General features: G+C 37.0%; 1 protein-coding gene and 1 long non-coding RNA gene across 5 annotated transcripts; one reads left to right on the top strand and one right to left on the bottom strand.

The window, feature by feature from the left end:
* Nucleotides 1–112: 112 nt before the first annotated feature.
* On the bottom strand, nt 113–4116 carry LOC145806295 (uncharacterized). 4 transcript variants are annotated; one of them, XR_014349236.1, is made up of 6 exons: nt 3654–4114; nt 3364–3413; nt 2642–2731; nt 1424–1489; nt 743–816; nt 113–624 (listed from the first exon to the last, which is right to left on the bottom strand). It is a non-coding gene; the product is annotated as an uncharacterized LOC145806295 (long non-coding RNA). The 4 variants fall into 4 exon arrangements; XR_014349234.1 differs by having other exon boundaries at nt 2642–3413; nt 3654–4116; XR_014349235.1 differs by having other exon boundaries at nt 3364–4112.
* Nucleotides 4117–20612: 16496 nt separating this feature from the next.
* Nucleotides 20613–21593, top strand: LOC145805553 (uncharacterized). The gene has a single exon (XM_082900712.1). It carries the CDS (start codon nt 20613–20615, stop codon nt 21591–21593), a length of 981 nt encoding a protein of 326 aa, XP_082756838.1.
* The last annotated feature ends 1350 nt before the right edge of the window (nt 21594–22943 follow it).

The following is a 22943-nucleotide window of genomic DNA, read 5'->3' as shown; positions in this document are numbered from 1 at the left end:
TAACACAGGCAATTCAAGATAAATGCAAAGCTAGAATCTCAGAAGTGCCACAAGTTGAAACTAGTTAACTGCTTGCATGAAAAGCATGTGGGCGTTTGCTATGGGAGTGACCACAACATGTACCAGCATCAAAACATGGGAGGATGAATAAATGTGTTGACTACTGAGCTAAAATTAACAACAAACCTGCCACTGGTTTTTAATAGCCTCATACTCTGACTCATATCAAAGGTAACTCAAGTGCGTGTACGAGAGCAATAGACAGAAGAAATTACATCTGTTGTTGCCTCTGGACCAGACTTGTGTTCATCTCCCTGCAGTGTTGACAGCAAATTGGGTCCTGCAATTTCAGTTGTCGAATCTGCTTTTTGTATCTGAGGTTCTATACTAGAAGAATCCTGCTGAACTGGAGAGAGGATTCTGTTTATATCTTGATAGATGGTCTCTAGTGGAAGGAGATTCTTCTTCAACTTGAACCAAATTGGATTCATTGTGAGATCCAATTTGTTGTTTGCCAACTTTTTCTCCCTGTTCTTGTAGTTGCCAGCATTCAGCACCTGCTGGTTTGTTTGCTAAAAATGCCTCCATCGATTCATTGGCATTTTGTCCAAGTACTTTGCACATCTACATTTAAGAAACAATCTTTAGTGATGACATATCATTTCCTGAATAATATTTCTTCTCATAGACATCAAAATCAGGTAAGATATATGATTTGATTCTGTAATAAATGGGATTTTACCTCATTATAAAGCTGAGCCATTTCCAAACGATCTGGTTTATTGTCACAAGCAACGGCTGAAACTTCTTCTGGAGCTGCACAAAAGGAAAAGGTCGCACCATATTTGCTTCCTAAATGAGCCCGAGTTCTCTTAAAATTATTAAGAGAGCACAACTAGCTTAATTAGCTTAAGAGAGCACAACTATTCTGAAGACAGCACAACTAGCTTAATTAGCTTAATGAGCTTAAGAGAGCACAACTATTCTGAAGTGAATAGAAAAATAAATAAAAGAGGAAAGTCACTGTAACAGTTTTAATTCATGACATTGCTTAATTAGCTTCTCAAAACTTTCATAATCTACGTGAGCAGAGGAAAACACATGTTGGATTTAGAGAACTACACAAAATAATATATATATATATATATGTATAGAGAGAGAGAGAGAGAGAGAGAGAGAGAGAGAGAAGTATCCATAAATGATGGCATTTAATTAGTAAAGTTTCATAATTTTAAGACCAATGATCAACTGGGTTAAACAATGAAGCATATGAAAGCAATATCAGCATGACAGGAAGGAAGGAACAAAAACAAATAGAATAGACATTCAGGTAGCCTATTAGACCATCAGAAAACAAAGGATGAAAGAAAATACCAATGTCAATTGAACAACATCAATAATACGAGATATAACATCTACTGACCTTCTCTACCCAAGAATCTTTATACTCCACAATAAACGGATTCCTCATTTTGGCAATAAGCTCCATCTACGTAGCGCAAGAAAAACGAAAATATTAGTCTGTACTCTACTCTAGTAATCTGACAATGTCCCAGATAAACACCACAGCAAAAGTTCAGCATGTAGCAAAACCAGCTAAAGTATAAATGTCTACATGCTAATTAATGATAAGTATGCGCAATTGTGTGCATAGCACTTAAATGCTCTTCATTTGACATTTGAAGATGCTCACCAAATTTGGATGTCCTCCAGCCGATCCAACACCAACCTCCTCCTCTATAAGGACCCATGTTCCAGGCAATCCCTGAAGAAATACAACTACAGCAGCGAAACATCTATGGCAGGCACCGAAACACCAAATTACATCTATATATGTAATTTTAGATATTAAAATGAGACAGATCACATACTTTGCTGTTACAGCCCTAGGTCAGATCTCTCTCTTTGTATTTCTTAAAATCTAGAGATGATGATACCAGGTTTGAGTGCCCCAATTTAAATGATACCTATTTTCTACATGTTTTGTTTAATTGTATCTTCAATTTTTTTATTATTTGTTTGTTTCCCTTCCTTTTATGAAAAAAGAAATACTAATGTTAAATTTTCAATTAATGGATAAATTATTCAACTATTGCTGAAGATAATGGTTTACAGCAGTGATTTAATTTTTTCTGTTTAATCATTTTCCCTGTATATATTCAGTGTTCTGCTTATATTTTTGGAAGTCCTTTGATTTTTGGATCTGCAAAGGTTTTAAAAATATACCCAGCTGAAAAGTAGAGGGAGGGTAGTATAGGAGCTTTCTGTGGTTGACAAAACAAAAAGGTCCAAAGTTCGAGGTCAAAGGCTAAAATAAAACAGCATACTCAATTCAGTTGGTTGTTCTGTAAGTTTCACAAGAAAACAAAAAGAAAAAGAATAAGAAAATTGTGGCATGTTGGGGGGTGGGTGGGTTGTATTTGATTCTTTAATTCCTTTTACTCATGATGCTCATCACCATTCCAACAATAACAATAAAGTCAAATAATGCTCTCCATCATAATAATCGATGAAATGCAAAATCAATTGGTATCTCTTGATGACTGCTGCACCCTACATGATTGCCCAATTTGCTCTATGACAGTGCACACTTCAAAGTTTTTTTTAGATAAATTAGGTAGGTAGAAGGGGCGCATTATACCTTTCTGTGGTTTGTTCCCTTGATTCTGATGTGTTGTTATCAAGAATATAAGGAAGTTCTAGAAACTGCAAGAAAGGTTCCAACTATATCCTGCAAGATAGCAAAAATGAATTATAACATATATTTTCCTAAGCATTTGATTCTTACACTGAAAGTAGTATGATACCAGTTAAAACATAATGACTCTGAATATCCACAGCATTGTTTCTCAAGCTACCATGGTAGTAAGATTCCGGTAAGATATTATGCAAGGTGAAAAAAAAAAAATATCAAACAATACAAGATATTTTGAATTCATTTAGATACAACATCTGCAGACACAACACCAATTTCGTAGAAATAATTTCAAAAGCAAAATTTAAATGTAAATCTATAAGCACTCTGATTTGTGGAATTATAGACTGAGCAGTTAACGATAAAAACCATCACTTAATAGAGCATAGCAACATGAGATGGCATGTTAGATTTTCTTAATCGGTGCAGTAAGTGCATGACCATGGTTCGATCCCAAGTTGCTGACAAGCTTGCAGAGACTTTAAACCACCCTTAACAAGATTTTCTTTATAAGTAACTTAGGAAGCTATTTATGTCAAGTAAAATAGAGCAAATAGTCCTAATATATTCAAGCAAGAAATGAGCAACTAAAATGAGTGGGAGCCATGAGAGTGAAAGTTCAAAGTCAGTATCAACAGCCAAAAATCAGGATGAACTCTGCCAAAAACCTTCATAATTTTTCCGTCACTGCCGATCAACGATTGGATCATTCGTGAGCCTGAAAACAAAATAAGGATGATTATTCAATCAATACATAGAGATACATATATAAATTCATATATATACTTGTATAGAGAGATTTTTAGGAGAAAAAAATTATTCAAAAAAAAGTACAGATAATGTGTACGTAGAGAATGAGATTGTGCGAGAGAGACAGAGATCCAGAGAGATCGAGAGAGAGAGGGAGACAGAGACAGAGATCGAGAGAGAGATCGAGAGAGAGAAGAATCAACGAAACTGAGATTGGATTGAAATCGAAATCGAAATCGATTTCGAAACTGAGTAGGCGATGCAGATGCAGATGGTGATGGCGGTGGCGGTGGAGCTTTGAAATCAAAATCATTCTGAGATTGGATCGATCGAATGATGAATCACCGAGCTGAAGAAGGTTGAATCAAGTTGAAGGAACTGAAGGGCTTAGAGAGAGAGAGAGAGAGAGAGAGATAGAGAGAGAGTGAGAGATTTGAGGGATCGGTTTCTTTGAGACTCTAGGGTTTCTCAGATTCAATTAAGTTGTGAGAGATTTGAGGGCTTGAAGACAGAGAGGGAGAAACAGTGTAACACATTCGAAGGCGCTTTTCAAACGACTTCATTACTTAAACGGTACCGTTTTAATAAAAACAAAATGTGACGTTTATAAAATGTCATTAAATATTACAAATAGTGGCATTTAAAAAAACGCCGTTAAATAAACGCCGTTAAATCATATACTTCCTGTAGTGAATGAATCTTGAAATAGAGGGCTTTATTTATTTATTTATTTATTTTTTATGTATAATATCAAAGTAATTTTAGAATTAATGACCATCTCATCCCATCCCATCCCATCTGTCTCATTTATGTAACATAAACATTACATAAGATACTTTACAAAGGCATATTTTACTCCAAATGGGAAATAATAATAATAATAATAATAATAATGATACAAAAAAACTCATTAAATTTTATAAAAAAATGGTGAATACTAATAAAGAGCACTTTCAACTTATAGTTTTGCATTCTTATTTCATTTCAAGCTGCACAACTCACTATTGGGGTGTTTAAAATTTTTATTTTTTAAGTAATTTTTGAAACTTTTCATGAAAAGACATAAAAAAATAAAATAAAATAAAAAGGATGATTTGGTAATTTATAATAATTTTTAAACCTTTGAATTTTTGACTTTTTTAGTCCCCTAATGGGGCCTAAGGATTAATAATTTTAAAATTGTTATGACCTCATCATTCCGTGGGCTCATTTGGGATAGTTTATCAGCCCATTTTGCTTAAAAAAGTTATTGTTTGCCATATCTGTTTTTGGTGAAATAATTTAGAAGTGGTGTAGATGGCTTTTTGTGCTCTTCGGAGGGGTTTAACCTTCTCGAGTATGATAGTTCAACAGTTCGGACTCTCATGGTTCTAAATCTAGTATCACATGTGCAATGTGAAATAGAAAACAAATAAGAGTTTAAATCCGGCAAATCTTAGAAAATCCATTAATTATCAGAGATGTCAAAAATAGACTATATTGTTAGATTTCAGAGTCGCCATCTAAATATTTTTAGGAAATTTAGGAAACCCGTGACTCGTGCCAAAGGCCACTTGTCTGTCATAACCAAAGTGTCTTGGCTTAGGAACTTAGGTATGAGAGGGAAAGATCATGAATTGAGCACCCCACTCACCCGATCAAAGATCGGCCTCTAGTATGCTAACTTACTATGTGAGGCACACAAGTATAGACTATGTCACCTACTTTGGGATGCTTTGATTTCATGGTTGTTTAAGAATATTTTTGAATATATGCTACTTGAATGAAAAGCTAGCTCATGTACATTTATCAAAGTCATTCCAACTTCAGCGAAATAGTCTTCATCCACAAGCATTCGAAGAGGTATTTTAAATAAGCACATAGCCTCATGGTAGTATGCTTGACATGGCAACACAAACACACATGTAATATACTAAAGCAAAAATACTCACCTAGTACTCGGAGACAAGCCAAGAAGAAGTTAGTTTATGGTTAGAAAAATACATGATCCTAATATGCAAAATAGCTAATGCAATGCATACATGAATGTAACTATTAAATTCGTCTACTAACATGATATGTGAAGCAACTCAAGGCATGAGATAGCGCACATAATCATTTAGAAAGCAGTAAAACATTATGCATGGTGAGCCAAATTTTAATGCATGAAAAAATGGATACGAAGCATGGTAATGATATGAAACGAAAAACATGATGCTATATACAACCATGATAAGCATATAAATAAATGGGAGAAAGAAATGATGGTTGAAAGACATACAGATATTACAAGTTTGCCCTTGCACAAGAGGGTCTGAATGAATGTACTAATTAACTAATTATTATAACACAATTGAATGAATTAATTAACTAATTATTACAAGTTCGAATGAAAACAAAACAACTAATTAATTATAGTGTACAAATCTAAAAGCTACTAATCTAATGGACTTGAACGAGAGGCAAGGAATCGCATATGTACAACCGAGAATACGCTCTGGAAACCTCTCTGTTTGCTGCCAAAACCTGCTCTGTTTATAGTCAGAAAATTGTTCTTTTTTAGCCTCAGGATTTGCTCTGTTCTACTGTAAAAGTACCACTGCCTATACAAAAATGGGTGGCTGGTTGTCCTGATCAAGTGGTCCGCCGTACAGAATAATGGTCGGTCGGCCACTGTTTCTAGGGAATACCCTGCTACAACAGAACTGAAACAAAGCAAGACAGAGTGTTTCCAGGAGATATTTATCTTCTCTGCCCTTCCCTATCATGAAGATGATCAAGAGAGGAGCAGATTTGATTCTCAAATCATCAATCATCGCAAATTTGTTGCGTGATGACCTTAGAAATGATAGGACAACAGCTTAATAAACGAAACAAAAAATAAACAATACCTCCCCCCTATCACGGAATTACCTCAAGGGAGGGGGTAGATGTGCGTCATCAAACATCAAACATCACAATAACAGTATGCGATGATTCTAGAAGCAATCGATTCAGTATAACGTCTGACTGAACCTATCCAAATTTTATTATCTTTTTACCTCTTTTTATTCCAATTTTAGTAGCCTTTTTTACTTTACCTTTCCATTTTCTTATCTTTTCTTCATTTTTTGTCCAAATGTGATATTACATCCACTAAGTCCAAAGCAATACAGAATACCAAGCATGACTTAACCTAAGAAATGAGCTTTTCAAGCCCTTTTCTACGGGGAAAACTACAAAGGAATAATCAAACTCATTTACAAGCGATAATGAATTCAGAGTCAAACCCGAAATGAGCGATAATGACTCCAAATCCAAACCCTATCATGAGCTATAATGACTATTTCCTTTGTGATTTCCAAGGGTCTAACTAGAAAATTAGTCCCTTAAAAGTAATGCACCGATGATAAAGGAAAGTGTCAAACAAGAGATCATGCTTAGCGCAAGAGAGATATAATGCCCTTTTAATGAACCTCCAAAGAGATTAATTAATCCATTTAGCATGAGGGGTCTTTTTTTTATGCCTTGAGTGACAATCTTTTGTTTGATACAACTCTTAATCAAAAGAAACAAAGAAAGGAGGGAAATTGCAGATTATGAATGAAAATTGAGGGATTACAATGACGTGAATATGTACATGAAAGCTATAAAAAGAGAAAGAAAAGACTATCAACTCAAATGGATTGGAAGCTATGGCCTATACACTAAACCCATGAGTACTTACAACAAAACAAGTATAATATTCAAAGCATGAATTAAATATACACATAAAACAACCCCTAAACTCAAAAAACCAGTGGCCAAAATCCAAAGAAACAAAGTAGGAAGGCAAAGCAACATGCTATGGAACAAAGCCTAAGGAATGGTGGCTAACCCCTCATCTTTTTGTGGCTTTAAATCACATATTTTAGGCCTCAAAACACTCTGAAAACAACAAGTAAATACAAGAAAAGAGCGAGAAAAGATGGTGAAAGAGTTCAAAGATTACCCCTTGAAAGAGAGGAAGAGCTTCCTAGCTAACAAACTACAAGCTAGACACTCTCAATGAGCTGAAATTTTGTTCAAGAATCTCAGCCAAAGCTTTAAGTTCAAGCTTGTAAGGTGTATGCATTGTATATGTATATTGCAAGAGAGTAGAGAAGATGGTTGGTCAAGCTTTGAGCTCTTAGCAATTTTTTCTAGCCCCAAACCATGAGGAGAGGTCTTGTATTTATAGACTTTCACCATCTCATGTCGGAAATATTTGAAAAAGGACAACTGGCTTGGAGCTTGTGAATGGGAGTAACTACAGCTATCAAAATATCTACTCTCGGTAAACATGGCCGGCCGGCCAATTTATTGTACGGCCTACTCATAAATTGGCAGGCCAGCCAATTATTTTGGCCCTGTTGCTCACTGAGCGGTTAGGCTAAAAAAAAGAGTCTTGGTCCAAATGGGGTGGAAGGCTTGGGTTTGAAGTTCGAAATTGAATTCTTTTGCTGAAGATTTGAACAATTTGTATAATGTAACTTTCATCATCGAGTGTTCGGATTGAAGCGCCCAAGTCTTAAGGGCGGTAAAAAATAGGGTCACTATAGTTGCCCCTCTTTGACAGAGCTCGAAGTCATGAAATGACGTTAGTGAATCTCAATGCCCGAAGACGACCCATTTTGACAAGGCCATAAGACTTGGGCAAACAAACAAAATGCAGATGCAGTTGGTTAAACCTGAGGGTTGCCTACGTATCCCTTTGCAAGAAATCAAACCAACGTAGTTCAAGGGCAAGATACAAATGATACACAATGTAATGAAATAATCAAATCACAAGTAGTGCCTACCACATGAATATCATAAAGGAATGGAGATGCAAATCAAACTACGTTTAACATAGAAAAGGTGCCGACACCCTAAAACCATAATTCTTGTGCGTACACATGCAAAACTATACTTTTTGCAAAAAGGGTACAAGTAATTGGGAGGTATGATATTGGTGAGGAATGATCTATTGGGGAATAACAATGTAATGGGATGATAATGATCCTAAACGCGTTTACACGAAAATGATGAATGCAATAAGATAAAACACAATGTAATGGATCCAATAAAATGGATAGGGGGTGCAAACCGAACTATGTTTTACCTAGAAAGGGTATGGACAAAAAACAAATCACGTCTGACACATGAAAGGTGCTGACACCCTTAGACCACAATTCTTGTAGAATAGGTGTGCACACATGCAGAGCTATACTTTAACGCGGAAAAAGTATGAGCACATGCCAAACTAAGTTTAACAAGGAAAAGATGCAGGCAAGAAATGGTGTGATGTAATGGATATAACGGATAATGTAGTAGATGCATGTGATAGATGTTAGATAGTAGATGTGATGTAGCAGCTAGGAAGTGGTGCCTTAGAAAGTATCTTAAAAGGGCAATCGGTGATGTCTCACCTTATGCTGTTGGGAATCTTCCTATTCTTCTTGGTTTTAAGACTTCTTTATTTATCTTCACACGAAAACCATGGATATTATTTTTCTCTCTGGCCATGTTTACAACTTTTCCTATTCTCCAACAGGGTGACAGACTAGGTTGGTTTAGTATCCAGAATTGAGGCGCCTACAAGCTATCTCAGCCTATGGGGCTGCCATACAGATTTTAAGCTGAGGATACACCCTTGGGTATTCAAACTAGACTTTAGTCTCAGAAATTCTGAACTTTTGCCTTCTAGGCCTCGGCCATTCGAACTCTAATTTCCACCATCTCAAATGATCTCCTAAGAACTCATTACAAACACAGTTAGGTGTCTATACCAGAACGCTTGAAGCCACTTGGGCAAGACAAACACCAAAGGAATTGCACCTTTAGAGGATTTAAGGTCTCTTAGACCCAGTGAGTGCACAAAACAGTGCAGATGAAGTGTACAAGATAATGCGATGCGAGTGCACAAAATATTACAATGCAGGTGAATGCACAGAACAGTGCTATGTGGGTACACAAGACAGTGCAATGCAAGCTGCACAAGATAGTGCGATGCAGGGTGCACAAGACGGTGCGATGGAGGGATGCACAAGATAGTGCATACGAGGTGAATGTACACGATAATGTGATGTAGGTGAATGCACAAAATAGTGCTATATGAGTGCACAAGACAGTGCGATACAGGTGAATGCACAAAACAGTGCTATGTGGGTGCACAAGATAGTGTGATAGGGGTTAAATACACAAGATAATGTGATGCAAGATGAATGCACAAAACAGTGCGATGCAGGTGCACAAAATAATGCTATACAGGTGCACAAAAAAGTGCTATGCAAGTTGCACAAGATAGTGCTATGTAAGTGAATGCACAAAACAGTGCGATGCAGGTGTACAAAATAGTGCGATGTAGGTGCACAAGACAGTGTTGTGTAGGTGCACAAGACAACGCGATGCGGGATGATTTCACAAAACAATGCGATGCAAGTGCACAAGATAGTGCATCATATACCTTATGGAATGAGTGTAGGGTAACTTGCCACAACTTATTGAAATGTAACTAAAAAACACTGCGGAAGGTAACTCAACGAAACTCTGCCATTACAAGTACAGACAAAGTCAAGAATAGGAGCAACCAATCATGCAATTCAAATCAATCAGAGTGTATGAGCATGCATGCATAATCCAAAGCACATGCATTAATCATAGAGAATGGGGCAACCCTAAGAGGGTTTTAAAAATAGTTAGATACAACTTTCGAAAGTTAAATCATATCAGAATCATCATGGGGAGTGAGCTCACCCTAACCCAGGGGAAAGTTTATGATAAATGGCTTAAGCGGACTGAGAGAAAGGTTGGGTTCGTGCCGTTTGTTCAATTGATGGCCCGATCAGATGTACTGAAAATTGCCCGTAGTGTCCAATCCCTGGCCACTCTTTTCAACATTATGCATATACATATGATGGGGATCATTAGATCCTGGAATAGTTGCCAACCAATTAGGCTCCTGCTTCTCTTTTGTCCCGGCATGCTGAGAATCTACTCCAATCCTCTCCAAAGTAGTGACGAATTCCTCACAAATATTTTGAAATGATCATGAACTCGATGCCCCTTGTATGGGCACTCTCAGCTTGTTTATGAATTCCACACATGGACCTGTTTTTGAGTTTCAAGTGAACACTCATGTATGAAATTTGACCAGGCCACTCTGTTGAACTTTTGAGCGACAGACACACCAGGGTGACTTGATGAAGAGCGTAGATTGAGACAACATCAAGCACGACATCACAGAACTCACAACTGACCCAAAAGCAAAAAAAGACTCTATGTGAATGATCATTCATAGTGCGTCTAGTATTACTGAGGTTCCCCTTAGAACTCAAGTTCACTAATAAGTTCAAGTATTGAAAATTGTTCCACTTATTGATTCAAGCTAGTTCTTTCTTACCCAATGCAAGTATGTGATATGCATAGCAGTCGGTGTAGCTCATGGATTGATGCGAAGTTGACGACATAAATTGGGCAGGGTTATTGGGTCGAGATGGATAAGATGGATATGGTTGAGACCGAACTTCAAGATGAAGTTGACTATGTATCCCAAGAATGGGAATCAGGTTAACGTAGTTCATGGCTAAGGTACACTCAGGTATTAATTTCTCATTTTGCGCTCTAACTTTTGCCAAAGTCACCCATTCGGGTTTTCAACCTTGCGAGCTCTATTTGTTTGATTTCTCATTTTTCATGCTCTAACTTTTGCCTAGGTCGTCTTTTACGGTTTCGACCTAACGAACCTCTCAAGGATCGCGTTACAACATTTGTAGTAAATTTGATCAACAGTCATCCTTGCCTTAATACTGAAACTGGTTTCACCTTGATTTGAGCTTGGTTCTCCATTCCCTCATGCATGTCTTCTTCCTTTCTTTCGCTTCATTTTCAAAGTTAGATTTTCTCGTAATGTGGTGGTACCTCCTCACATTAACTTCCTCGAATTCAGACAAAAGTTCTTTCCTTATAGTTCATTGGATTTCATTCCAATGGATACCCCTGGCTTGATGGTTGACTTATTTTCCTTCTTCTTCTTCTTCTTCTTCTTCATTTCTTTTTGAAGTAATAAAAACACCAAGGGGGAGGAATTCTATGTTTATGAGGTCTGAAAGCCATCTTGTGCTTGCCAAAATGATCGCCTAAAGGTGAAGAGAATTCCCAGGACAGTGTAGAATACCATGCACAATTCTGAATCTATCTTCGCAAGTTTGCTAAAGAAATAGCTTAAAATAATCATGAAACACTTCGCGATGACAATCCAGAATCCACTCAAACCATTTGGGGGATCGTTCTCAATACTCGAGCTTATTAACGGAATCTCCTTCAAAAACAAATTCAAAGCTTTATATATATATATATTTCTTTAAAAGGTCACACATGCATTACTGCAGGCACAATAAAATGATCAAAAACTTGACTCCCGCTTTCTTATTTAGAAAAACAAAGACTTGAAGGTACACGAGAGTAACTCAAAGGAAGTGACTTAACTGACACAACGACGCAAAAAAAGACAAAGAGAATAAAACTCACAACTCAACAATTTACAGGACACAACTTAAAACAAAATTAGCATCCTTGAGACAAAGGGTTTTCACTCTCCAAGTTCATCTGCAAAATTCATAAAAAACTTTAAGTAGCCCTTGGGAGGGTCCAAATTCACCTTCAATTCAACATTACTAACATCCACACCCAGCAGGATTGATTTCAAACTTTCAAACTGACTCTCACAAATTGAGCCTAACAATTATCCTGGTTATCTCCACACATCTCTTCGACCGGGTTGTCCCTGCATATCTTTTTCACCGAAACAACTTCTTTTCCATACCATGCCCCTAGTGCTTTCGACGATTCCCCTAGTTGAGATTGAGGTTCATTATGCCAACCATCATTACTGGTGTCTATAGAGAACCCATTGCTTCATCAAGCTTAAACTCACCAAGATCGAGTAAACTTTCCATCTCTCCAAAGATTTTGTTCCTTTTGCTTAAATCGAAATTGGAAACTTCAGGAATGAACACAATAGGTTTGGGCTCATTGGCAGGTATGATGTGTTAGCTAGGGTAACGGTTGGTTGTTGGCAAGCCATGAATTGGATTTATGTTATGAGATGACAATCTATTGCAATCAGGGAGAGGTTTATTAACAGCTTTGGGATTTTCAGGTGGGGTGATGACCTTTTTGTCAATCAGGTTTTGAATTTCATGGCGAAGGCAAAAGCAATGGTCAGTATAATGACCGTACTGCTGATGGAATGTGCAATATTGGGTAGGGCCATGTCTAGGTGGGAGAGGGTTAGGGAGAGGTCGATGATCGAGAGGTTTGAGATACCCTTTCTCCATCAGTACCTTCAATGCGTAGGTTGGGCTCATGTGGAAATGGGCGAAGGTTCATTTTTGGGAGGATGAAGCATCAGTGTTAGAAATATTGGCAAATAGGTTGGTAGGTGTTAGCTGAGTATTCATGGGTTTGGGACTGGAATCAGGATGGGTGTTTCTGGTAAGGCATTTATTTTCATTGCTTACCTCCTGATTCAAAATGTTTCCAACCTGAGCGATAAAAGTGTCATCCACAGTCTTTGTAACAACTACAAACACTTGCTGCAACCCTTTGACCTTCAAAGTCTTAATAGCCCATCGAAGATGTGCATATGGATCAATACTTGCCCCAGCCTTGTCCTTGCCACTAGCTTCAACTTGGCCCCCATTTATTCTTGATATGTCATCATCCAGACTTGAGATTGCTTTGGGTTGGCCCTTTCCAACTACAGTTCGCCCCAAGATTGGGGAGTTTTTTAACGTGAACTTTTTGGCATATGACATGGTCGATGACGGAGCCAAGACCCCAAAGGCTAAATTTGCCATAGTTCTCTGAAGATCTTCAATCATGCTCAACAGCTCAAGAGTAGCGGGTTCAGCCATTGGTGCTTGTAGCGTATTTGAATTGACTTGGTCTTGATAAATTGGTTGGGTTGAACTCTTTGGAGTAGGTTGGACTGGAATTAGGCTATTATGGAGTTTGAGTTCAAGTTTTGGAGTTTAAGATGATTGGGGTTCAAGTGTATCCATCATGCACGCGCCCGTGCTTTCTGGAATGAACACCTCAGACTTGGGTAAATGGGCCGGGGTGATATATATATTGGGGTTGAAGGTAGGAGGTAGTGTATGGATGAGGTTAAGGTGAGGAGGAGGTACTTGGTCATGGATGGGAAGTGGGTTGGTGGTAATATTGGGTTCTTGAGGTGGAGCTACCGTCTGGTTGTTGATGAGATTCTGAACCTCATGACGAAGGCGGTAGCAACGATTGGTGCCATGACCGTGCTGCTGATCGTACGCACAGTATTTGGTGGGGTTATGTCTAGCAGAAAGTGGGTCAGAAAGATGTTGGAGATCAAGGGGTTTAAGATACCCTCTTTCCATGAGGGATTTTAGTGCGTGGGTTAGGCTCATATGGAGGGGGTGAAAGTTCTGCCTTGAACTCGGGTTGGGTCGGCTGTTTGTGGTCTGGTATTGGCAAAGGGGTCGGCAATTTTGGGATCGGTGGCAATGGTATTAATTTTAGTGGGTTTAGGAATAGTGCTACTGCTAGCCTTGGTACTCTTGGAAAACACCCTCCTTGTCTGTTCGATCGTTCTCCAGATAATTCCCTTCTTGAAAGCACTCTCAATCTAAACCCCCAATTCATGTAAAACAACGAAGGTAGATAGTGGCATGACTATTATCCTATATAACATGTCTGGTTCAAGGTTCTGAACTACTAAGCGAACCTATTCCCTCTCTGAAGGCCTGTTGGTCATTCGTGCTTCCTTCACCCTATATCTTCTCTGATCGTTACCTCCATCTGAATATTGTAGGAATACTAATTAACAAATCCTTTAGATAGGTCTTCCCAGTTCTGCTTGGTCGAGTCTTCCAGTTTGGCATACCAGGTGGCTGCCACTTCTGATAAGGTCCTTTCGAATAATGACAATTTCTGAGCCCGCGTCAAACCTATTGGTTTCAAGACATCCGAGAAGAGACAGACGTGGACAATAGGATCTCCACTTCCATCAAATCAGTCAATATACGGCATTTTGAACTTCTCTAGCAATCTCACAGAAGCCTCAGTGTAACTTCTTCCGTGTTTGGGATGGAATTGAAGCCTTGAGATTTCTTAAGCATCTTCTCTAGCTTGGCAATTTTTATCATGGCAAGATCGATGTCATTGATGTTGAAAGGAACAAGCCTTCCGTGATGCTATGTGAGAGGCCTAAAAGCTTGAGCTTGTGCAAACACCCCTTGGGGATCTAGAGCTTGGAGATTTTCAGCTAGCGAAGGTGCATCGACATTCAACGGGGTAGCCAAGGCTGGATGTATGGTAGATGCCCCCAGATGGGCATCATATTTCAGCAATGGTCTGATCTTGCATAGCTATCCTCTAGTTCAGTGTATCCATGGCCTGTTGCAATGCTGTCATCATGGCCACAACTTCTTCTAGACTCTGCGCCATCACGGGTCTGCTGAATTGGCAATTGGGAAAATGGATGAGTGTAAAATGAGAGCTAACTAACAAGGATTTTGACTCAGTTACGCTTGATGTATCTGAACTAGATTAGTCTAGACGGGTTTGACTGGATTGGGCTTTTTAGAATGAGTATTTTGGCATTGGATGGATCTTTTTTGAGTTGGCCTTTGGGGATTAGATGGACTAGACCTTTGCTGAATGGATTTTTTGGGATTGGATGGACTATGATGGGTTAAGGCTTTTCGAGTCGGATTAGGTTGGGCCTTTGCTGAGTTGTGTATTGCTCCTTCTTTGGCTCAGACAAACCTAGCATTAAAAATAATGCCCCCATCAAATCAAGATATCGGGTATGCCAGCCCTAGTTCTGGTCTTGCTGAAAATTCACCCATATCAAACACAAACCCCTGGATTTCGACTCAAATTCTGATTCTGATATGACCCTCAAGTTTTGAAAGAAATCACCTCAAGATTAAGACTCTCCCAGGATTGCATCACACATTGCGAAAGATTTCACATTTTGCACAAAAGCATCAAAACACCCCTATGTGAGGTAGGGTTTACCTGTCCTAGCTTTTGGAGTGATTTACAGCTTTACTATTCAAACAAGCGGTATCACAACATCCTGAATATGGGTGAGCATCCTGCCTATGTTGGAACAGTCACAAGAGCTTTACTATATGAGCTAGGCCAATTGGTCCAAAAAGGTATCTCAGCAAGATCAGCAAGATTACCTAATATACCTCTCACACCTACCACCGAGAAGTGAAATGAGGATCAAGCGGTACGGCACTAATCTAGATCCAAGGGTTGTGTTTCCAACATGGCAAAGCACACGACCAGCCAGCCTTTTGGCAAGCATTTTAGGCAAGCCTCCGGCAAGTCATTTAGGAATAGCAGATGGAAAACATAATGACATAAGAGCACCATGCAAATGCAATGCAAAGAACATATATATGTAGATAAAATTTCACATCATGAAGTTCGAGTAAAGTTTTCTAAATCCCCAGCAGAGTTGCCAGAAACTATATATGGCCTTTTGTGCTCCTCAGAGGGGTTTAGTTTCCTCGGGTATGATAGCCCTACAGTTCGGACTCCTGTGGTTCTAAATCTGGTATCACAAGTGCAATGTGAAACAAAAAACAAATGAGAGTCCAAATCTAGCAAATCTTAGAAAATCCATTAATCATCAGAGATGCCAAAAATATATTGCATTGCCAGATTTTAGAGTTGCCACCTAAATATTTTCGAAGAATTTAGGAAACCCATGACTCGTACCAAAGGCTACTTGTCCATCATAACCAAAGTGTCTTAGCTCGAGAACTTAGGTATGAGAGGGGAAGGTCATGAATTGAGCACCCCACTCACCCGATCAAAGATCGGCCTCTACTAATCATGATGTGGTTTTTATCAACATTATATGCTTTTGTTCTGATTATTATGCTAACTTACTATGTGAAACACACAAGCATAAACTATATCACCTACTTTGGAATGCTTTGATTTCATGTTTGTTTGAGAAGATTTTTAAATATGTGCTACTGGAATAAAAAACGAGCTCATATTTACATTTATCAAAGAGGTATTTCAAATAAGCACATAGCCTTATGGTAGTATGCTTGACATGGTATCACAAACACACATGTAATATGCTAAAGCAAAAATACTCACTTAGTACTTTGAGGCAAGCTAAGAAGAAGTTAGTTTATGGTTAGAAAAATGTATGATCCTAATATGAAAAATGGTTAATGCAACTATTAAATTCGGCCACTAACATGATATGTGAAGCAACTCAAGGCATGAGATAACGCACATAATCATTTAGGAAGTAGTAAAACATTATGCATGATGAGCCAAATTTTAATACATGAAAAATGGATACGAAGCATGATAATGATATGAAACGAAAAACATGATGCTATGTACAACCACGATAAGCATATAAATAAAAGGCAGAAAGAAATGGGAGTTGGAAGACATACAAATATTATAAGTTTGCCCATGTAGAAAAGGGTCTGAATGAATGTTCTAATTAACTAATTATTACAACACAATTGAATGAATTAATTAACTAATTATTACAAGTCCGAATGAAAACAAAGCAACTAATTAATTATAGCGTACTAATCTAAAAGCTACTAATCTAATGGACTTGAATGAGAGGCGAGGAATCACATATGCATAATCGAGAACACCCTCCGGAAACCTCTCTGTTTGCTGCCAAAACCTGCTCTGTTTACAGTCAGAAAATTGTTCTGTTTTGGCCTCAGGATCTGCTCTGTTCTACTGTAAAAATACCACTGTCTATACAAAAATGGGTGGCCGGTTGTCCTGATCAGGTGGTCAGCCGTGCAGAATAATGGCCAGCCGATCACTGTTTCTAGGGAATACCCTGCTACAACAGAACTGAAACAAAGCAAGACAGAGTGTATCCAGGAGATGTTTATCTTCTCTGCCCTTCCTTATCATGAAGATGATCAAGAGATGAGCAGATTTGATTCTCAAATCATCAATCATCGCAAATTTGTTGCGTGATGACCTTAGAAATGATAGGACAAGAGCTTAATAAACGCAACAAATGATAAACAATACCTCATCCCTATCATAGAGTTACCTCAAGGAAGGGGGTACATGTGTCTCATCAATCATCAAACATCACAACAATAGTATGCAATGATTCTAGAAGCAACCGATTCCATATAACATCCAACTGAACCTAACCAAATTTTATTATCTTTTTACCTGTTTTTATTCCAATTTTATTAGCCTTTTTTAATATACTCTTCTATTTTCTTATCTTTTCTTCATTTTTGTCCAAAGGCGATGATTACGTCCACTAAGTCCAAAGCAATAAAGAATAACATGCATGACTTGACTCGAGAAATGAGCTTTTTCAAGTCCTTTTCTACAGGGGAAACTACAAAGGAAGAATCAAACTCATTTACAAGCGATAATGAATTCGGAGTCAAACTTGAAATGAGCAATAATGACTCCAAATCCAAACTCGATAATTAGGTATAATGGCTATTTCCTTTGTGATTTTCAAGGGTCTAACTAGAAAATTAGTCCCTTAGAAATGCACCGACGATAAAGGAAAGTGTCAAACAAGAGATTATGCTTAGCATAAGAGAGATGTAATGCCCTAGTAATGAAACTCCGAAGAGATTAAACCATTTTGCATGAGGGGTCTCTTTCTTATGCCTTGAGCAGCAATCTTTTGTTTGATACAACTCTAAATCAAAAGAAACAAAGAAAGGAGGAAGGTTGTAGATTATGAATGAAAAATGGGTGATTACAATGACATGAATATGTACATGAAAGTTATCGAAAGAGAAAGAAAAGATTATCAACTCAAATGGATTGGAAGCTATGGCCTATACACTAAACCCATGAGGACTTACAACAACACAAGTATAATATTCAAAGCATGAATTAAATATACACATAAAGCAGCTCCTAAACTCAAAAAACCAGTGGCCAAAATCCAAAGAAACAAAGTAGGAAAGGTAAAGCAACAAGCTATAGAACAAAGCCTAAGGAAGGGTGGCTAACTCCTCTTTTTGTTACTTTAAATCACATATTTCAAGCCTCAAAATACTCTAAAAATGGCAAGTAAATACAAGAAAAATGGAGAGAAAAGATGGTGAAAGAGTTCAAAGATTACCCATTGAAAGAGAGGAAGAGCTTCCTAGTTAACAAACCACAAGCTAGACATTTTCAAGGAGCTGAAATTGTGTTCAAGAATCTCAGCAAAAGCTTCAAGTTCAAGCTTGTAAGGTGTATGCATTGTGTATGTATATTGTAAAAGAGTAGAGAAGATGGTTGGTTAAGCTTTGGGCTCTTAGCAATTTTTTCTAACCCCAAACCATGAGGGTAGTTCTTGTATTTATAGACTTTTGCTTTCTTATGTCGAAAATATCTGAAAGAGGACGGTTAGCTTTGAGCTCGTGCATGGGAGCAGCTACAACTGTCAAAATATCTGCTCTCAGTAAACGTGGCTGACCGTCCAATTTATTGTATAACCTGCTCATAAATTGGCAAGCCAGTCAATTATTTTGGCCCTGTTACTCACTGAGTGGTCAAGCTAAAAAAAGGGTTTTGGTCCAAATGGGGTGGAAGGCTTGGGTTTGAGCTCGAAACCGAATTCTTTTGTTGAAGATTCGAACAATTTGCATAATGTAACTTTCATCATCGAGTGTTCGGATTAAAGCACCCAAGTCTTATGGGCGGTCAAAAATGGGCTGTCTACAAATGGTGAATTGAAATAGACTCCATTTGAATGAAAGGATACAACCTTTTCATGGTATCTCTTCATTTTAAAGGGTATAACCTATGGGTCATGTCCCTTTTTCATACCTTTTCTGTTCATACTAAATAGGTGTCAACAAGCCTATATAAAGGCATCTTCCATTCCAATTTTCTTGTTTATGAAATTCCAAAAATTTCTTTCTTTCTTTCTTTCATACATTCAATGTTCATCTGTGAATGTAAGTTCTTGTGAGTGCAAAACATAATTTTGATTCGTTGTATAATCAAAAAGTGTACTCTCTTCGTTTGTGGTGATTGTTGTATCTTGGAGATAGGACATCCATTGTTCTCAAGCATTATCGGAAAGGACGAAATTCTGTCTTAAAGATACAGTGTTCAAACACTAGTCTCAATCACAAAATTGTTCATAAACCATCTGCAGAAGTACTATAAGGTTTAATTTTTTCATTTATTTTATTTTATTTTATTCATTATTTGCTGAAATTAATTATTTGCCGAAATTATCTCCAACAATTTTAAGACAAAATTTCCTTTATTGGTTTTTGTATTACAGTATTGATTTTTTGGTTACAATTAATTTTTAGCAAATTTGTTTTCTTATATACAAAGTATTAGAACTCCGAGTTTATACTGTTTGGTTTATTTATTACACATTTGTTTACTAATATTTATTCGAATCTGTATTTGAGTATAACTCTCTTTCAGTTAAATTTTGGTTTTAAATTTGAGAATCCTGAAATATTTATTTCTAGGTTTACTTTTTTTTTTCTTGGGTTTCGTTTACAGTAAAACTATAGTTTGGTTTTCTGTACTATATTGCTTTTTTTAAATAAAAAAAAAATTGGCTTTACTGTATCAGTATTGTAGTGGGAGTCTATTTTCTTTCAATATAATTGTTATACGTGTGGCCTTTAAATATTGTTAAGACAACATTGTTTTAATCGTAACAGTGTTTCAGTGAAACTCTATTCTTCTGTATTTAGGTTCTAGTGTTAATTTTCCATAATATTGTTTTTTTTTTGGGAAAACGGTTGTTGCTGATAAGATTTTCAACCTAAATAAAAATTTTACGTAATTTATTTGGTTACTGTTTGGTGGACATTTTTAATTTGGAAAAAAAAAATATTTGTTTACCTGATTTCTCTTTGCAATAGAACTCTGTTTTGTTGTCCTAATAATTTGTAGTATATTAGATTATTTGGACACTTATTTTTATATTGTTTTATTATTCTGGTATTGTAAAGTTTATTGTATATATATAAATTTATTTTTAAAGTTATATATATAGTGGAATCTTCTGGTTAACATAAATTTTTTTTTTGTTAATCAAAAATGGCTACAAAAATTACAGTTACACCGGGAAATACTACCCCTACACCCGTTGTGTCTACACCGATTGCTTCCATTTCAACGGTTGTCGAACATGATAGTGTTCCTGTCAATCATGGAGAAAAACCTGAAAAATTTAGTGGTACAGATTTTAAGCGTTGGCAACAGAAAAATATTATTTTATCTGCCCACCTTGAATTTAGTAAGGTTTTTGCGAGAAGATGCTCCATCTCTTAGTGAGAATGAAAGTGATGCACAAGTTATTACAACGATGGATGCCTGGAAACATGCAGATTTTCTTTGTAGGAACTATATCCTCAATGGTTTGGATAACACATTATACAATGTGTATAGTCCAATCAAGACCACAAAAGCTTTGTGGGATTCACTCGATCGTAAATATAAAATGGAAGATGCCGAAACAAAGAAATTTGTTGTCAGTCGTTTTCTTGATTTTAAGATGGCAGATTCCAAAACAGTGATCAATCGAGTCCAAGAATTTCAAATTATCTTGCATGAAATTCATGCAGAAGGAATGTCTCTGAGCGAATCTTTTCAAGTGGCAGCTATGATTGAAAAATTACGGCCGATTTGGAGGGATTTCAAAAGCTATTTAAAACACAAACTCAAAGAGATGTCACTAGAGGATTTGATTATTCGCTTGCAAATTGAAGAGGATAATCGCGGCTTTGAAAAGAAAAATGGACATCCTCTCATGGAATCCAAGGCAAACATTGTGGAACATAAGCCAAAGTTCAATAATAAGAACATGAAGCATCCCGGAGAGAGCTCCAAGCAAAGTGCTAAAAGTAGGGACAGTCAGAATTTTAGCAACAAGTGCTTTATGGGTGACAAAATGGGATATTGTGCGAAGGATTGTCGTAAGAGGAGGAACCAAGGGAACTACAAGAAGAAACCCACTCAAGCCAACCTAATTGAGGAAGATAGTCTTTATGCAATGGCTTCACGCCTGAATGTATCTGGTGTCGTGTCTGAAGTCAATATTTGGTGGACAACCCTAAAGCATGGTGGGTGGACACAGACTCTACTCGCCATATTTGTTCTGAGAAAAAGTTGTTCTTATCATATCATGTAGCAGAAGATGGAGAACAACTCTAGATGGGGAATTCTTCGACTTCCAAAGTTGAGGGACAAGGGAACGTGGCGTTAAAGATGAATTCAGGCAAAGAACTCACTCTCAAAGATGTTCTGTATGTACCAAATATTCGAAAGAACTTGGTTTCTGGATTATTGCTGAGCAAGAATAGGTTTAAATTATTGCTGAGCAAGAATGGGTTTAAATTAGTGTTTGAGTCTGATATGCTTGTACTCACCAAAATGGAATGTATGTAGGAAAAGAGAACATGAGTGATGGGCTCTTTAAACTTAATGTAATGACTGTTGTTCCAAAGGTTAATGAAATTAACACATCTTTTGCTTACTTGCTTGAGTCTTGTTGTGTATGGCATGGTAGATTAGGTTATGTAAATTATGATACTTTGTGAAGATTAATTTACCTAGATTATTTGCCTAGATTTCAAATTGATTCAAATCATAAATGTGAAGTGTGTGTTGAAGCAAAATTAACTAAAGTGTCATTTCAATCAATTGAAAGGAAAACTAAGCCACTGGACTTTGTCCATAGTGACATTTGTGATTTGAAATTTGTTCAAACTCAGGGTAATAAAACGTATTTCATTACTTTTATTGGTGATAGCACTAGATATTGGTATGTGTGCTTGTTACGAAGCAAGGATGAAGCCTTGGGAAGATTCATTCAATATAAGAATGAGGTTGAATTACAACTAGGCAGAAAAATTAAGGCGTTAAGAAGTGATAGAGGTGGTGAATATAATGCACCTTTTGGTGACTTATGTTCATAACTTGGAATTGTGCGTCAAACTACTACGCCTTATACACCTCAGCAAAATGGAGTTGCTAAAAGGAAAAATCAAACTTTAAAATAAATGATTAATGCTATGTTAATAAGTTTGGGACTACCTTAGAACTTGTGAGGGAAAATTATTCTTTCTGCCAATTATATTTTGAATAAAATACCTTAAAAGAAAACCCTTCAAACACCTTATGAATTATGGAAAGGCCGAAAACCTTCCTACAAATATTTAAAAGTGTGAGGGAGTTTGGCTAAGGTAGCATTACTAGACCCTAAAAGGTTAAGATTGGTCCTAAAACAATTGATTGTATATTCAATGGGTATGAAAACAATACTAGTGCCTATTGATTTTTAGTACATAAAAGTGACAAATTAGAAATCCATGTTAATACAATCATTGAGTCAACGAATGCTTCATTTTTTGAAAATATTTTTCCTTGCAATTCCACTCAAGATATTAGTATTTCTAAACAGACTCATGATATTACTTTTAACAATAATCAAGAATTGGTTGAAGAAAACCAAGAAGGAGAGTTCGAAGAACAACCTAGA

This window comes from Camellia sinensis, chromosome 13, assembly GCF_055761805.1.
Source record: "Camellia sinensis isolate YWXY chromosome 13, ASM5576180v1, whole genome shotgun sequence".
NCBI classification, from domain to species: domain Eukaryota; kingdom Viridiplantae; phylum Streptophyta; class Magnoliopsida; order Ericales; family Theaceae; genus Camellia; species Camellia sinensis.
This window is presented reverse-complemented; position numbering and strand designations above follow the sequence as displayed.